This window comes from Heptranchias perlo, chromosome 22 (genome assembly GCF_035084215.1).
Source record: "Heptranchias perlo isolate sHepPer1 chromosome 22, sHepPer1.hap1, whole genome shotgun sequence".
NCBI lineage: Eukaryota > Metazoa > Chordata > Chondrichthyes > Hexanchiformes > Hexanchidae > Heptranchias > Heptranchias perlo.
The window spans coordinates 3,802,171-3,818,387 of NC_090346.1; the positions used below are offsets into that span (position 1 = coordinate 3,802,171).

The window sequence follows — 16,217 nt, forward strand, 5'->3', positions numbered from 1 at the left end:
TTGAATGGTGGAGCAGGCTCGAAGGGCCGAATGGCCTACTCCTGCTCCTATTTAAAATGTTTCTTTAGTCACATATAAGCCTTTAGAATGAGTAATGTCACGCTGTTCTATCATGGGGGCTATCTCATTCAATCCCAATCCTAAACTCACCCATGATTCATATACACACACTTGCTGGAGTTGCTGGATTGAAGTCGTGGGTGGAAACCTTGGTCAACGTAGAGCACTGTAGAGCAACATAGGGCATTGGAGCTTGAAATTTGTGTGCGTGGGTCTCTGAATTTTGTGTGCACAGGAGTTTGAATTTTTGTTTGTGGAAGTTTGAATTATTTGTGTGTGGGTGTCTGTATTTTGTGTATTTGGGAGGTTGATATTTGTAGGTGGAATTTATGTAAGGGAAAGTTCTCCAATAAATGTAGAATTTTTTTAATATAATTATAAAGCTCAGATCTTGCATTCTAAACTTGAGATTGTGAACATGTACAGTAACATTTCGCCAATAAATGTGGAAATGTTTTATTGGAAAAGTGAATGTGTAGGACGTGATATTTAATCATGATTCTGCCTGATGCCAAAGTATTTTACTCATATCTAACCCACTGACTCATTGTGACACAGATCCAGCCCATGGCCATAAATGGTTGGACGCTCTGGTCTAACTCACTGAGACCTACAGTAGTATTTCTGTAACACAACAAAATAAGAGCACAATTACAAATTTTTTTGGTTTAATTGGTGTACATTACGGAGAAATTTGTTAGTCCCTTACATTTCTTGGTTGTGCTGTAATAGTAAAAGTAACAACTCACAAAAAAGTTTTTTTGTTCAAGTCATAAAAACCTGCACTTTGAAAGCTGCAAAACAATATTCACTGCATGATGGTTAAAAGTCTATTCTTAAAAGGAAAGGAAAGTAAGACGATGAGTCGGCCTATTCAAATAGTAAATATGTTGTGTCCCTGGAGTCTTTCTAGTCTGTCAGCTACCACAAAAGTATGCTTTGCTTTCAAAATGTATGTTAATGTACAAAGAACTGTATTTTTAAACTCGCTCTCCTTTCTATTGTAAGCTCTTGCTACAGCAGGACTTTCATTCACATCAAACTCTCTTCATCCTACGTAACTTGACCCAAATGAGAAGACAAGCTGCTGAAAGAAACAAACAAAACAATACAACTGTGGCAGAAGCAGAATATATATCCTGAATGGTAAAACTGAGCCGAAGATATCAATTGAATGGCAAGGTTTAGTAACAGGAACAGGATACTGAAACACAGATGGCAATGGCTGGTGCCAGAATAAAAAGAGGAACAAGTCAATCAACTGTTGAAATGAGAAAGTGTATTTTATTATACCCTTGGCTATAAGTATAGATTGATTGGCACACAATCACAAGGTTCTGGTCTTTACATAAGCTCCTTGTGATATACTCCTCCCCCCTTCACCTCCCCTCTATGGTATTGTAGCCTTATATTCTAAAGGTAGCTATTATTCTATAAATATATTGGCATAAAGTGCCGCGGTGCAATCTCCTAGGATCTCTGCTACTAAAATTGCCAAAGTTTGTGGGGTCGGGGGAGGTCCTTTAATTTCCATGGTAGTAACAGGTGTCCACTCCTCCAGGGGTACATCTAGGGTGACCATCCATCAAAAAGGCTTGAAAGTCGAGTCGAAGAGTAGCCACCTGAGGCAAGGGGGGAATGCAGAGTTCTCTCCGGAAACATCTGAAAGTCCCCTCATGTAAAGGAGGCCACATGTAAAAATATTTTAAAAGCAGATCATCTTTGGACTGCTGAGGTGGATCCTATTTCCACCATTTGGTGGTCTTGTCTCACCATGCAATTATTTGTGTGTGGGTGTCTGTATTTTGTGTATTTGGGAGGTTGATATTTGTAGGTGGAATTTATGTAAGGGAATACTGACCACCTATCCTATCCCTGCTAATTGAGAGCTAAGAGATGTGGAAACTTCAAAGTTCAGAGTCCCCGCCCCTTTTTATGTCATTGGCCATGTAAGGTGTGAACAGAGGCTTTTTCCTTCACATGGCAAAGCAGGAATTCCCACAGAAGGCCGGGGCCCAGTGGATCAGAGTCTCGGCCTAAACTCCAGCTCTTCAAGAAGGGCTGTAGATATTTATGGCCATTGTGTTTTACAGGTCAAAAAGCACAAGCCTTTCTTATCTTTTGTTATTAAATCACAGTTTCTTAAACATGTTTAGCAATTACGAAGACAACAACTGACTTGAAAAATTTGGGCAGATAAAAACTGCTAATTAGCAAGTAGGTGAAAGTGGTTGAGCACTGATTCCCCAATGAGGTGGTCATGAACTTTAGTGTCAAGTTCAGCTATCACTCAGATTCATTTGCCTTGGTCATTATGCATTTTATGCATCCCCAGCCAGATCATGAAGATGTGGTGTGCTCCATCTTTTGTGGGACGGGGGGGGGGGGGGGGGAAGAGATGACTCAGCACACAGCATTGTCCAACACACCTCACTCAAACAGGATATTCTTCTGGTTGGACACTAGATACCAAATGGCAGTTAGAAAGTCTGTGTTGCTGTCCATTTTGGAAGATGACAAGCAGTACTATTTCTTTTCTATTACTAAAAATTTGATATTAAAGGCAGTTCAGTAGATCACCTGAAAAGTTTCAAAATTCATCTTCATTCTGTTCTCTAAATTTCATGATAGAATAATTATGAACTCTGAAAGCAACAGGCTTGATAGGCTGGATGTGGGTGATGTTAGTGAGGCCACATTTATTGCCCATCATTAACTGCCCAGAGATTTGTGGGAGGCCTTCTTGAGCAATTGTTCTTACAACTGAATGGGTTACTAGGCTGCTTTAGAGGGTATTAAAAGTCAACCAGATAGTTGAGATCCAGGGTGAGGAACATGATGCATAGTGGGATTGTAGTCACATCTAGGCCAGACCAGGAAGGGGTGGCACATTTCCTTTGCTAAAAGATATTAGTGAACAAGTTAGACTTTTATTGAATCTGACAGTTTTCATCTTTATTTTGTCTCCTGCTGCTAACCCACAAAGTATCAGATTTATTGAGTTCAGTTTCACAACTTGGTATATTTGAACTCACAACCTCTGATTTGTGAGTCCAGTATCATACCGTTTTCCCACTCCAGATTTTTTTATGCTCTTATAAACAAGTCCAATATTCATAATTGGTTTGATTGCCCGCCATAAACATTTCTAATTTAAATAATTTTGGTGGAATATTTCTGCTGTTCACTATTAATTGAAAATTCATAATTGCAAAATAAAGAACAAATTGAATGTATAAGGAACGTAATTACATATAAGCAACTGTTTATGATTTCATTATAAATAGAAAACATCAACAATCTTTCCCCTTTGTGCCTTCCACGCATGTCTACCTGAAAATCCCAGATCTCCGAGTACAACATATTTCCTGTCCTTCACACTACTGATCTGTGGGAAGTAGAGATCCAGGGTGAAGAACATGATGCATATGAAGAACGCTATGATGCCGATTGTAATGCCATAGTTGCAGGCGTTGTTGTTGTGATTGAAAACACAGTAGAGATGGTTGCTTTCTTTATTGACATAGCCTTCATTCACTATAGAAGCAAATACAACGATGGAGAAAATCTGTGGAGGAAAGAATGAAAATGTGTAAATGTAAAGAATTACAGCTTCATGGTACCAACATCAGTAACAATTAAACCTGCTATAGTCGCCAATCAAAAAAGTGACATAACAAGAATTCAGACTAGCAGATCTACTACTGTCACAGAACTGAGTTCTCTACAGAAATAAGATGTAATAATAATAATTACTATTAATAATGATAATAGTAAGGTCAATAAACAAATTTCATTTTCTGCTATCTGCATTTGGCCAGTGCAGGCTTTGCTTTACAAAGGTAGTTGTCAGAGAGTTAGGTCACATACTGCAAGCAGACCTGCAGCCCATTTGCACCACAGGTACTCCTCTGCCAATGTCTAATAGTGTCACAACTTCCCTTAACATATTCTATGGGGTCATTCCAGACAGATACTGGTGACGCCTGTAACAAAAGTCAATCATCAACCAAGTCAAAGTTGTATTGTTTTCAAGCGGTAGCAGTTTCATCAGGAACATCTGGTGCATTGCCAATTTTACTAGGTGGCAGGATTCCCCGCGATCCAGTTATTGTTTGCACCAATGGCCATTGGTTCATCAATGGGAAACGATACCACTCTCTCATTGTACAGCTTGCTTTCAACCAGCAGGACACCTTGCAAGTGAATGCTTGCTTCTCTTGGAAGTGCCACAGTTTGACTTTGTTTAAGGCAATCCATCATGCCACTAATCTTTACCACAGAAAGGCAATTCTCCAAGTGGATCCTCAGAGACCAAGCTAATCTCTGCAGCCATGGCTGGTGACACTAAAATGATTTTCCAGGACCCCAGCTGAGCAGTGCTACAATCAGATCCATTTGTCATTCAGAGTCATCACAAAGCACACTATAGGCGTATTGAAGGCACGCTTCAGGTCCCTGAATTGACCTAGAGGCATCCTGCAGTACAGACCTGTGAGAGGTCAGAAGGACTGTGGTGATGGGCTGCGTACTGCACCATTTCACATTACAAAGAAGGTTCCTCGTGGAGGCCTCAGAAGACAACGATCCTCAAGGGGAGTAAGGACATCAGCAAAAGGAGCAGCAGCTGCAGCCTAAAGAAACTGTGCAGGTAGGGTTGCCAACTCTGGTTGGACATATTCTTGGAGGTGCCATCACATGACCTCCTGCCTCCAACCGCCACATCCCCACACTTCCGCCATTGGTCGCTCAATACGCCCATACCATTAACTGACCTTTCCAGGCCAATTGGAAAATGAGTACTCTTCATTACTCAGTTGGATTTTTCTTGACTGTCAGGGTAATCCTGGAGGGTTGGCAGCCCTATGTGGAAGATTAATCCATTAATTTCATGCCAATCTGATACAGGAGTTTTAATGTTGAATACCATATTTGGCCAACAGAAGCAGCCCTCTCCAATATAGTACCCTATGCTTCTATGGCAACATTCTGAACATCCATGTAGGAAGAACAGGCTAACAGGGCTTACACAGGTGAAATTTCCCATTTGTTTCACCAAGAATGGTTTTGCACTCAGCTCACCCATATAAAATGAGCCATAAAGACCAGACATATATTGACCTTTCAGGATGTGAATCCTTAAATCTGTATTACTGGATGTTTCAATGAGGCAACTTAAATTCTTAAATGCTTATTCTCTATTTTGAAGTTTTTAGAGGTGGAAGAAGAGATTGAAAGAATGAATATGAGACAGGTGAATTAGCAGTAAACTGCCCATACCTATCTACCTGTACTCATGCAGCCATATATAAGGACCCATGCATACCTACCTGGGAATGTTAAGGACAGCTGCATTCACAGTCTCTGCTTCAAAAAGGTAGTGATTAACCTGTGCTGACTGTCTAACCTGCATACAATACTGACAGCAGGAATGTCATTGCCAGTGGCTACGATGGTGATCACAGCACTGAACCTTTATGCCTCCAGCTCCTTCCAAGCTACCTCTGGGGGCATATGCAACATCAGCCAACCTACAGAACATCTTCATCACTTTCCCCATGGAAAATTAACAACAGAATGAAAGGGTACTGAATTCTTCTGAATCACAGAGTTACCCAAAAAGCAGGGTTTCATAAATGCTACCTATGCAGCCATCTGTGCCCCTACACACAATGCCATGACATTCATGAACCACAAAAGGGGTTCTATTCTATCAATGTCCAGATGGTCAGAGACCAGCAACACAAGAGTTATGCAAATCAATGCCAACTTGCCAGGCAGCAGGATTGATTCCTTTATTTTAAGGCAGTCCTTTATACCTGGGTTAGATGAAGGAGAAGGTAGACTGAAAAGATGGCTTCAGGGAGACTGAAGCTCTTCATCCCTAGCTCATATAGAAATCTGATCACGCCCAAAAACAGGGGCACAGGGGACGGGACGGCCACTGCCCGTGCCAGTTAAGGTCAATGCAGGCAGCATGTGATATTCGTGCTGCATGCTGATTTTAATCATCTAAGTATGCAGCAGAACTTCTCACTGGCTGCAAGCCTATTGGGGGGGGGGGCAGGGAATGAGCAGATATTGTGCATCCATGATGCCACTTAAAGGCAGCCGGTATTTCTTAAAGGGGGAGATGCATTTTGGCTGCAGACACCCAGAATGGGGGGGGGGAAATCGGTGAGAGAGGGAGAATGGGGTTTGGGAAGAGACGAATGGGATGGGGGTTGGGGGAGAGAGAGGGAATGGGCGCTCGGAAAGTGGGAGATAGGGATTAGGGGTCAGGGAAAAAGGGGGAATGGGAGTCGGGGGAATTGGGGCTCGAGCGGGGGAGGGGGAAGAGGGTGACTGGGGCATCGGGACCAGAATTTCATGCACAGCCGGGTTAGCAGCAGCAACATGGTGAGTGGGAGTGGTGCTGAGAAAGGAGCAGCCAGTAAAGGGGTGAGTGAAACCTAGGGACCTCACTGTGGGTAAATAGTGAAAGACTGTTTCCACTGGTGGATGAATGGGGAACAAGAGGATGGAGACTGAGGATTCTCACTGGAAAAACCAAAGGGGAAGGGAAAAGGGAGGTTCTTGAACTGAGGGCTATTAAACCACAGGATGCTTCATCACAAGTGACTATTGAGGTAGGGACTAGGACAAAATTTATAAGAGAATGGGATAAATATTTGGAAAGGAGGAATATAAAAGGGGGCTGAATGGCCTCATCCTGTTATTTCTACCATTCTATGAAAGCTCTCCTTTATTGAATCTGTAAACAATTTTACAACACCAAGTTATAGTCCAACGATTTTATTTTTAATCCCACAAGCTTTCGGGGGCTTTCCCCTTCCTCAGGCAGTGTGGAAAAGACAATTTCGAATCCTTTGCATTTTAAGATCACAGAACAAAGCCTGGTGATTACTGCCCGTTGCCAAGGCAATCACAGTGAGCAGACAGAAAGGTGTCATCTAAAAGGCCACCGAATATACAACCCCCCAAAAAAAGAGAGAGAGAGATAAGGCGGCCTTCGAGACACACGACAACGCAAAATCGTCGAGCAGAAATTAATAGCCAAGTTCCGCACCCATGAGGACGGCCTCAACCGGGATCTTGGGTTCATGTCACGCTACACGTTACCCCACCAGCGAACAAATGTTATCTGTTTTTAATATAACGGGTCATTGACTGTCTTCCTTATCTCTCTCTCTCTTTTTTTGGGGGGTTGTATATTCAGTGGCCTTTTAGATGACACCTTTCTGTCTGCTCACTGTGATTGCCTTGGCAACGGGCAGTAATCACCAGGCTTTGTTCTGTGATCTTAAAATGCAAAGGATTCGAAATTGTCTTTTCCACACCGCCTGAGGAAGGGGAAAGCCCCCGAAAGCTTGTGGGATTAAAAATAAAATCGTTGGACTATAACTTGGTGTTGTAAAATTGTTTACAATTGTTAACCCCAGTCCATCACCGGCATCTCCACATTATTGAATCTGGCCCAGGGAGTGGTTTAGTAACGTTGGTGCTGAGCTGAATTTAGGACGATGTGCCCTAATGTGAAGTGCCCCAAATACTGAGCCCGCTGCCCTTTGTGCGAACTCTTGGGTTTGGTTCAGGTTGATTTGTACTGACCGGTTTCAACCTGTGAAGTCGAATTACAAATCGACTCTGACTGAGGCTCCCAGTTCAGATTTATCATCTGCATACGAAAACGGAATCCAAACCAGAGTCTAAGGAGACAGGGAGGGGCATGCAATAACATTCACAGACGTCATGTGGTTAGCACCCCACGTGATTAAACCTCCAACCAGACTTGGCAACCCTAGGTCAAGCTGAGCCCTTAATAGCTAGCTGCACATTCTAGTTTGCCTGGAACCCATTTCAAGAGCTGCCCATAGGAAATCAACAGATGTCTTTGCTCACGATCACATCAAGTGGTCTGCACAGTTTCTGATGTGATTGATAGCGAGCAAAGACATCTATTTCAGGTCTTGTTAGGTTAAAACTGCAGCACGACAGCTCAAAATAAATAAATAAGTCAATCAATTAAATAAACACCAAAACTGCATCTAAAAGCACTTTCTGGAAGCATGAGTTTTATTAGTGGTGCCTTCCTCAGATTGAAGGGATATTTGTGGTGCTGATTTCTGTCCTGATGACACTCGGTTACCCAGCGCCACCCTTTTTGGTCCAATTAAAATAATCCTGACCTGTTTTCCAGGCAATAGTACAATGACAAATATCATAAATTCACTGACATGTCTATCACTCCAGCTGACCCAGGGACAAGGCAGAGAAAAGGATGACCAACTGTATTAGGGGATTGATTCCCAACTCTAACACAAGGAAGTATTTTAATAAGTGGAGATGTTTATTCTCAAGTTGCTTGATGGGTCTGCTTGCTTTATTCTTAAGTTGATAAATCAACAGCCCACACTATTCAACCCCACAAAATGCTGAAGGACTGATCGAGTCAGTGGAATGGGGTGGGGGGGGGGGTGGAGGGGAGGAAAGACTTATTTAGAAATTCATCCATGTGTGGCTGGCAGGTTTGAGTATCAAAAGGTTCTATTAAAATTCCCCTCTTGCAGAGACTGGTATGACTCATATTCATAATGAAATTGAGAAGTCATGCATCCAGCAAACAGTGAGCCATGTGAGCCTCTACACAACTTATGATACAGGCACCAGAAAGAAAACAAACAGGCATTAAGCAATTAAGCAATTTTCCCTGAAAATAGTGATAATTTGAAAACTGTAATCCTTAGAGCATTGATTGCTGTTTGCAGCTTTCAAAATACACAAATAACTTTCTGTAAGTTACTGTTCTTTAACTTATAATTATAAATCACTCCTGTGTATCACTTGTGTCCTGTCTAATTAGCACTCAATGCACTAAGATCTTTGTAGAACCTATAATCTCAATCGTGATTGCACAGCCATTTGCTAATGGTCTCAAGTTTTGTAGCCTAGGTTTAAATGGTAAACAACAGAGTAAAAAGAACCTTTTCCTCCGAATTTAAAACAAAATGATTTTTGATCACTGCTTTTACCTGAACTTCAAAGGGCCGAATTTTCCCTGCTTTGCAAGTGGGGAATGCTTATGTCCTAGATATAAAAAGGATGGCGACCCATTACATCTGGTCTTACCCCTTTGGTGATCCACTCAAATTTCCAGGCTATTCCCAGCACATGCCCACCTCAAACGTGCAGCCATATATAAATGATGCAGAAGTGATGTCAGCACGCAGCCAATGCCATTTTCTAAGGTCTCCTCCTGGTCGAGACTCAAATGTTGCAGCAGCCAACTGAAAGTGGGACTTGGAGGTTTCACCCAGCCCCTCCAGACTGCAGGATTTAAGAAGGCACGTGGTCACGAGAAAGGCCAAAAAGCACAAGGGAACTCGGGGAAGTGATTTTATGGTGGAAAATGAGGGGAACAGTTACTGTCCAATTTTCCTGCCACAAATTTCCCGGCCCCCACCCCTCCCCGTTTATACACTGCGAATAGGCCAAAACATTGGTTCCCTTGGAAATGAACTCTACTGGAAGGGTAATTGTATAATTCTTTTTTTATTCGTTCATGGGATGTGGGCGTCGCTGGCGAGGCCGGCATTTATTGCCCATCCCTAATTGCCCTTGAGAAGGTGGTGGTGAGCCGCCTTCTTGAACCGCTGCAGTCCGTGTGGTGACGGTTCTCCCACAGTGCTGTTAGGAAGGGAGTTCCAGGATTTTGACCCAGCGACAATGAGGGAACAGAGATATATTTTCAAGTCGGGATGGTGTGTAACTTGGAGGGGAACGTGCAGGTGTTGTTGTTCCCATGTGCCTGCTGACCTTGTCCTTCTAGGTGGTAGAGGTCGCGGGTTTGGGAGGTGCTGTCGAAGAAGCCTTGGGGAGTTGCTGCAGTGCATCCTGTGGATGGTACACACTGCAGCCACTGTGCGCAGGTGGTGAAGGGAGTGAATGTTTAGGGTGGTGGATGGGGTGCCAATCAAGCGGGCTGCTTTGTCCTGGATGGTGTCGAGCTTCTTGAGTGTTGTTGGAGAGTATTCCATCACACTTCTGACTTGTGCCTTGTAGATGGTGAAAAGGCTTTGGGGAGTCAGGAAGTGAGTCACTCGCCGCAGAATACCCAGCCTCTGACCTGCTCTTGTAACCACAATATTTATATGGCTGGTCCAGTTAAGATTCTGTTCAATGGTGACCCCCAGGATGTTGATGGTGGGGGATTCGGCAATGGTAATGCCGTTGAATGTCAAGGGGAGGTGGTTAGACTCTCTCTTGTTGGAGATGGTCATTGCCTGGCACTTGTCTGGCGCGAATGTTACTTGCCACTTATCAGCCCAAGCCTGGATGTTGTCCAGGTCTTGCTGCATGTGGGCTCGTACTGCTTCATTATTTGAGGGGTTGCGAATGGAACTGAACACTGTGCAGTCATCATGGAACATCCCCATTTCTGACCTTATGATGGAGGGAAGGTCATTGATGAAGCAGCTGAAGATGGTTGGGCCTAGGACACTGCCCTGAGGAACTCCTGCAGCAATGTCCTGGGGCTGAGATGATTGGCCTCCAACAACCACTACCATACTAATTACAACAATCATTGTTGCATAATGGACAGGCAGCAAGGAAAGGAACAATTGAGAGTAGTTAGTTTAAAGTCTCAATTCCACTGTTAGACAGAACTCCCTCTAACCAACATTACATGCATTAGAGTAATGTTGGGAATACCATTATTCCGTTAATTCTTAGAGATCTACAGTCCTACTTCCACAACAATAATAATTATATTTTTCTTGTTTATTTCCAAGGATATGATTCGATTGCTTTACTTATATCTCTAATTCTTTGCAAAGACAAATTATCCAAGAAGTCATTTTTTCTGAGGTTAAATACTGTAAGAGACAAATTTGTGTGTATTGTGAAAGCAAAAAAATGATAGGGGTGAACAATATATAACCGCACGAATAAACTGACTGTTTTCATTTCGGTTACGTTATTGTAGTCTGCAAAAGATTCATGTTTCTAGAAATTTTATCAGATGTTTCTGTAGTCTTTGTCAGTTTATTATAAAAATAAAACATAAAACAATGTTCACAGAATTATACATCATCAGATGTGTCACTATTTAATTAGAAAACAAAACTGAAAAAACTAACAAAGTTATTCCATTTATAATCCTGACTTTATGACTCAGTGCTGTAAAGATGAAAGCATCTGCTAACTCTCTCCTGGAAAATGGGACTGAATGATATTGGTACTCAGTGTTAAGCATTAAGTACTTTTAAGGCAAGTATAACATGGACCAGATAGAAAGTCCTCTCTGCTATGCCCCAATAGCATGCCTTTGACCCCACTCTCAAAAGACCACCATCTACTGACCACACCAAACAGTTCAATTTTTCAAACAACCATCCATATAAACCTTTTAAGTGAGATTATCAATTTATTGCTAATTTATACTCAATTTTGGTCACAAGGCACTTGGCTAACTCGCTCAAGTAGGATCTTTACAGTTATCAAAGAGAAATAGAGAATAAGGGAAGTGGCAGCGAGAGCGGACCAGGGGGAATAAGAGGAGTAGCGGCGGGAGCTGAGCGGAGTCAAAAGAGGCACTGAGCACCAGGGGAGGAGCCCCAGGTATCAGTACAAAAGCAGGAGCTGAGCGGAGTTGAGGGAAGAGGCACTGGACATCAGGGGAGTAGATTAATAATAATCGAGTATCTAAAGGGAGTTTAGAAAAAATGGTTTCTAAATATAATGGAGGGGCAGCTGAGACCCATTGCCTGCAATTCCTGAGCCATGTGGGAACTTCAGGACATTTCATGTGTCCTGGAGGGCCAAGTGTGCAGGAAATGCCTCCAGTTGCTCAAGCTCAAGCTAAGGGTTTCTGAGCTTGAGGGGCGGCTGGAGTCACTGCAGAGCACAAGGGAGGCTGAAGGTTCCCTGGATCGTACGTTCCAGGAGGTGGTCGCCCCGCAGGCAGACAGAGTTCAATATAGCAAGTGGGTGGCCATCCAAAATGGTGGGAAGAGGCAGGCAGTGCAGGAATCTTCTGGGTGTGTGGCACTCTCAAACCGGTATCAGCATTGAATACCAGTGAGGGTGGTGACACCTCAAAGGAGTGCAGTCCTGAGCATGGCACTATGGGGCAAAGGACTGCACAGGGGGGTACAGTGAAGAGTAGAAACGCAATAGTCACAGGGGATTCAATAGTCAGGGGGACAGTCAGGCGTTTCTGTGATTGCCGACCTAAGTCCTGCATAGTGTGTTGCCTCCCTGGTGCTGGGGTAAAGGACATCATGGAGAGGGTGCAGAACATTCTGTGGGGGGAGGGGAATAGCCAGAAGTCATGATCCATGTGGGTACCAGCGACATAAGAAAGAAAAGGGATGAGGTCCTGTGACCAGAGTTTCAGGAGCTGGGGAGGAAATTAAAAAGCAGGACCTCAAAGGTAACAATCTCTGGATTAGTCCCAGTGCCACGTGCTAGTGAGACCAGAAATAGGAAGATAAGGCAGGTTAATGCATGGCTAGAGACATGGTGAAAGAGGGAGGGCTTCAGATTCCTGGGGCATTGGGACCAGTTCTGGGGCAGGAGGGACCTGTTCAAGACGGACGGGATGCACCTCAACAGGCCAATGAGCTCGCGGGAAGATTCACTAGTGCTGTGGGGGAGGGTTTAAACTAATTTGACAGGAGGATGGGCACAAGGTGCACAAAGGATTGGGAGAGAAAGACAGCACTAGAGTAATTGATAGTACAGTACTGGGTGGGATCAGACTAAGAGAGAATACAAGGAAGTCGAAGATAGGTTTGCAGTGCATGTGCGTAAACGCACAAAGTGTGGTAAACAAGGTTGGTGAGCTGCAGGCATAAAAAGCCACATGGGAATATGATGTAGTGGCGACAATGGACACCTGGCTCAAAAAGGGCAGGATTGGGTACTAAATATTCCTGGATACAAGGTGTTCAGGAAAGATAGGGAAGGGAAAAAAGGAGAGGGGGGGTGGCAGTAATGATTAAGGAGGATATTGCAGTGCTGGAGAGAGAGGATGTCCTTGACGGGTCAAAGACAGAATCTATTTGGTTAGAGTTAAGAAACAATTGAGGTTTCATTACACTACTGGGTGTATTGTATAGGCCACTAACTAATGGGAAGGATATAGAGTATAAATTCCCTGCAAATTTGCTTGAGAGGTGCAAGAACTACAGAGTAGTGATAATGGGGGACTTCAACTATCCTGGGATAGTAATAATGTAAAGGACAAAGAGGGGGAGGAATTTCTGAAGTGTGTTCAGGAGAACTTTCTTGTATGTTTCTGGCCCAACATGAAAGGAGGCATTGCTGGATCTGGTTCTGGGGAATGAGGTGGGTCAAGTGGAGCAAGGGTCAGTGGGGGAACATTTAGGGAACAGCGATCATGGTATCATAAGGTTTAGATTAGCCATGGAAAAGGACAAGGAGCAATCTAGAGTAAAAATACTTAATTGGAGGAGGGCCAATTTCAGTGGGTTGAGAACAGATCTGGTCCGGGTAAATTGGAATCAAAGATTGGCAGCGAAATTGAAATCGAACAATGGGCAGCCTTTAAAGAGGAGATGATTCGGGTACAGTCTAGGTACATTCCATGGGGAAAGGTAGAGCAACCAGAGCTCCCTGGATGATGAAAGAGATAGAGGTAAGAGGAAGCAAAATAAAGGGGGCATACGACAGATGTCAGGTTGATAGCACAAGTGAGAACCAGGCTGAATATAGAAAGCTCAGAGGGGAAGTGAAAAAGGAAATAAGAGAGACAAGGAGAGAGAATGAGAATAGACTGGCGGCCAACATAAAAGGGAATCCAAATGTCTTCTACAGGCATATGAATAGTAAACAGGTAGTAAGAGGAGGGGTGGGGCCGATTAGGGACCAAAAAGGAGATCTATGCATGGGGGCAGAGGGAATGGCTGAGGTACTAAATAAGTAGTTTGCATCGGTCTTTACCAAGGATGATGATGCTGCCAAAGTTGCAGTAAAAGAGGAGGTAGTTGAGATCCTGAATGGGCTAAAAATTGATAAAGGAGGTACTAGAAAGGCTGGCCGTACTTAAAGTAGATAAGGCACCTGGTCTGGATGGGATTCATCCTAGGTTGCTGAGGGAAGGGTGGAAATTGCAGAGGTGCTGGCCATAATCTACCAAACACCCTTAGATACAGGGGTGGTGCCTGAGGACTGGAGAATTGCAAATGTTACACCCTTGTTCAAAAAAGGGTGTAAGGATAAACCCAGCAACTACAGGCCAGTCAGTTTAACCTTGGTGGTGGGGAAGCTTTTATAAACGATAATCCGGGACAAAATTAATAGTCACTTGGACAAGAGTGGATTAATAAAGGAAAGCCAGCATGGATTTGTTAAAAGGCAATTTGTGTTTAGCTAACTTGATTGAGTTTTTTGATGAGGTAACAGAGAGGGTTGATGTGGGCAATGCGGTTGATGAGCATATGGACTTTTAAAAGGCATTTGATAAAGTGCCACATAATAGGCTTGTCAGCAAAACTGAAGCCCATGGAACAAAAGGGGCAGTGGCAGCAAGGATATGAATGTGGTTAAGTAACAGTAGCGGTGAGCAGTTGTTTTTCGGATTAGAGGAAGGTGTACAGCAGTGTTCCCAGGGGTCGGTGCTGGGATCATTGCTTTTTTTGATATATTTTAATGACTTGGACTTGGGTGTACAGGGCACAATTTCAGAATTTGCAGTTGACATGAAACTTGGAAATGTAGTAAACAATGAGGAGGATAATAATAGACTTCAAAAGGACATAGACAGACTGGTGGAACGGGCGGATACATGGTAGATGAAATTTAACGCAGAGAAGTGCGAAGTGATACATTTTGGCAGGAAGAATGACGACAGGCAATATAAACTAAATGGTACAATTTTAAAGGAGGTGCAGGAACAGAGAGACTTGTGTTTGTACACAAGTTTTTGAAGGTGGCAGGACAAGTTAAGAAGTTTGTTAAAAATGCAGACGGGATCCTTGGCTTTATAAATAAAGTCACAGAGTACAAAAGCAAGGAAGTTATGCTAAACCTTTGTAAAACACTGGTTAGGCCTCAGCTGGAGTGTTGCGTCCAATTCTGGGCACCACACTTTAGGAGTGTGAAGACCTTAGGGAGGGCGCAGAAAAGATTTACTAGAATGGTTCCAGGGATGAGGGACTTCAGTTACGTGGATAGACTGGAGAAGCTGGGGTTGTTCTCCTTGGAGCAGAGAAGGTTAAGAGGAAATTTTGAAAGAAGGGTAAAAAATCATGAGGAGTTTAGATAAAGTAAATAAAGAGAAACTGTTCCCATTGACGGAAGGGTCGAAAACCAGAGGATACAAATTTAAGGTGATTAGCAAAAGAACGAAAGGCAACTTAAGGAATAACTTTTTTACACAGTGAGTAGTTATGATCTGGAATACGCTGCCTGAAAGGGTGGTGGAAGTAGATTCAATCGTGGCTTTCAAAAAGGAATTGGATAAATACTTGAAGGAAAATAAATTGCAGGGCTAGAGGGGAATGAAGCTAACTGGTTGCTCATATAAAGAGTTGGCATGGGCTCAATTGGCCGAATGGCTTCCATCTGTGCTGCAGCCATTCTATGATTCTATGAAGACTTTCAATGCACAGAAAGAAAGAACTTGCATTTCTGTAGCACATTTCACGACCTCAGCATGTCCCAAAGCATTTCACAATGAAGCATTTTTTAAATATAGTCACTGTTGTCATGTAGCGAAATTAGCACAAAATCCTACAAACAGCAATGAGCTAAATGACCAGATAATACAGTTTAAGTGTTGTCAATTGAGGGATAAACATTGGCCAGGACACCAGGAGAATTCCCCTGTTCTTCAAGTAGTGCCATGGGATCTTTTACATCCACCTGAGGGGGCAAACAGGGCTTTAGTTTAACATTTCATCTGAAAGACAGCACCTCCAACAATGCAGCACTCCCAAGTGGTAGCTTGGATTATGAAGTCCTGGAGTGGGGCTTGAACCCACAATCTTCTGACTCAGAGGCAAGTGTGCTACAGTCTGATCTTCTTCCAGCAGCATCGGCACATGCACACATCGCAAGTAAATTCAGGATCTGTTCTGTTCTTTTATTTCTTTTCAAAGTTCAGTATACTAGAAACACAGAATTCCTAT

General features: G+C 43.2%; 1 protein-coding gene across 2 annotated transcripts in view; it reads right to left on the reverse strand.

Moving 5' to 3' along the window:
- syngr3a (synaptogyrin 3a) overlaps window positions 1–16,217 on the reverse strand; it is an 81,959-nt gene that overhangs the window by 22,136 nt on the left and 43,606 nt on the right. For both annotated transcript variants that reach the window (XM_068002833.1, XM_068002834.1), the window contains exon 2: window positions 3,394–3,628. In XM_068002833.1, the coding sequence (XP_067858934.1) occupies window positions 3,394–3,628 (235 nt within the window). The remainder of the gene's footprint in view (window positions 1–3,393; window positions 3,629–16,217) is intronic.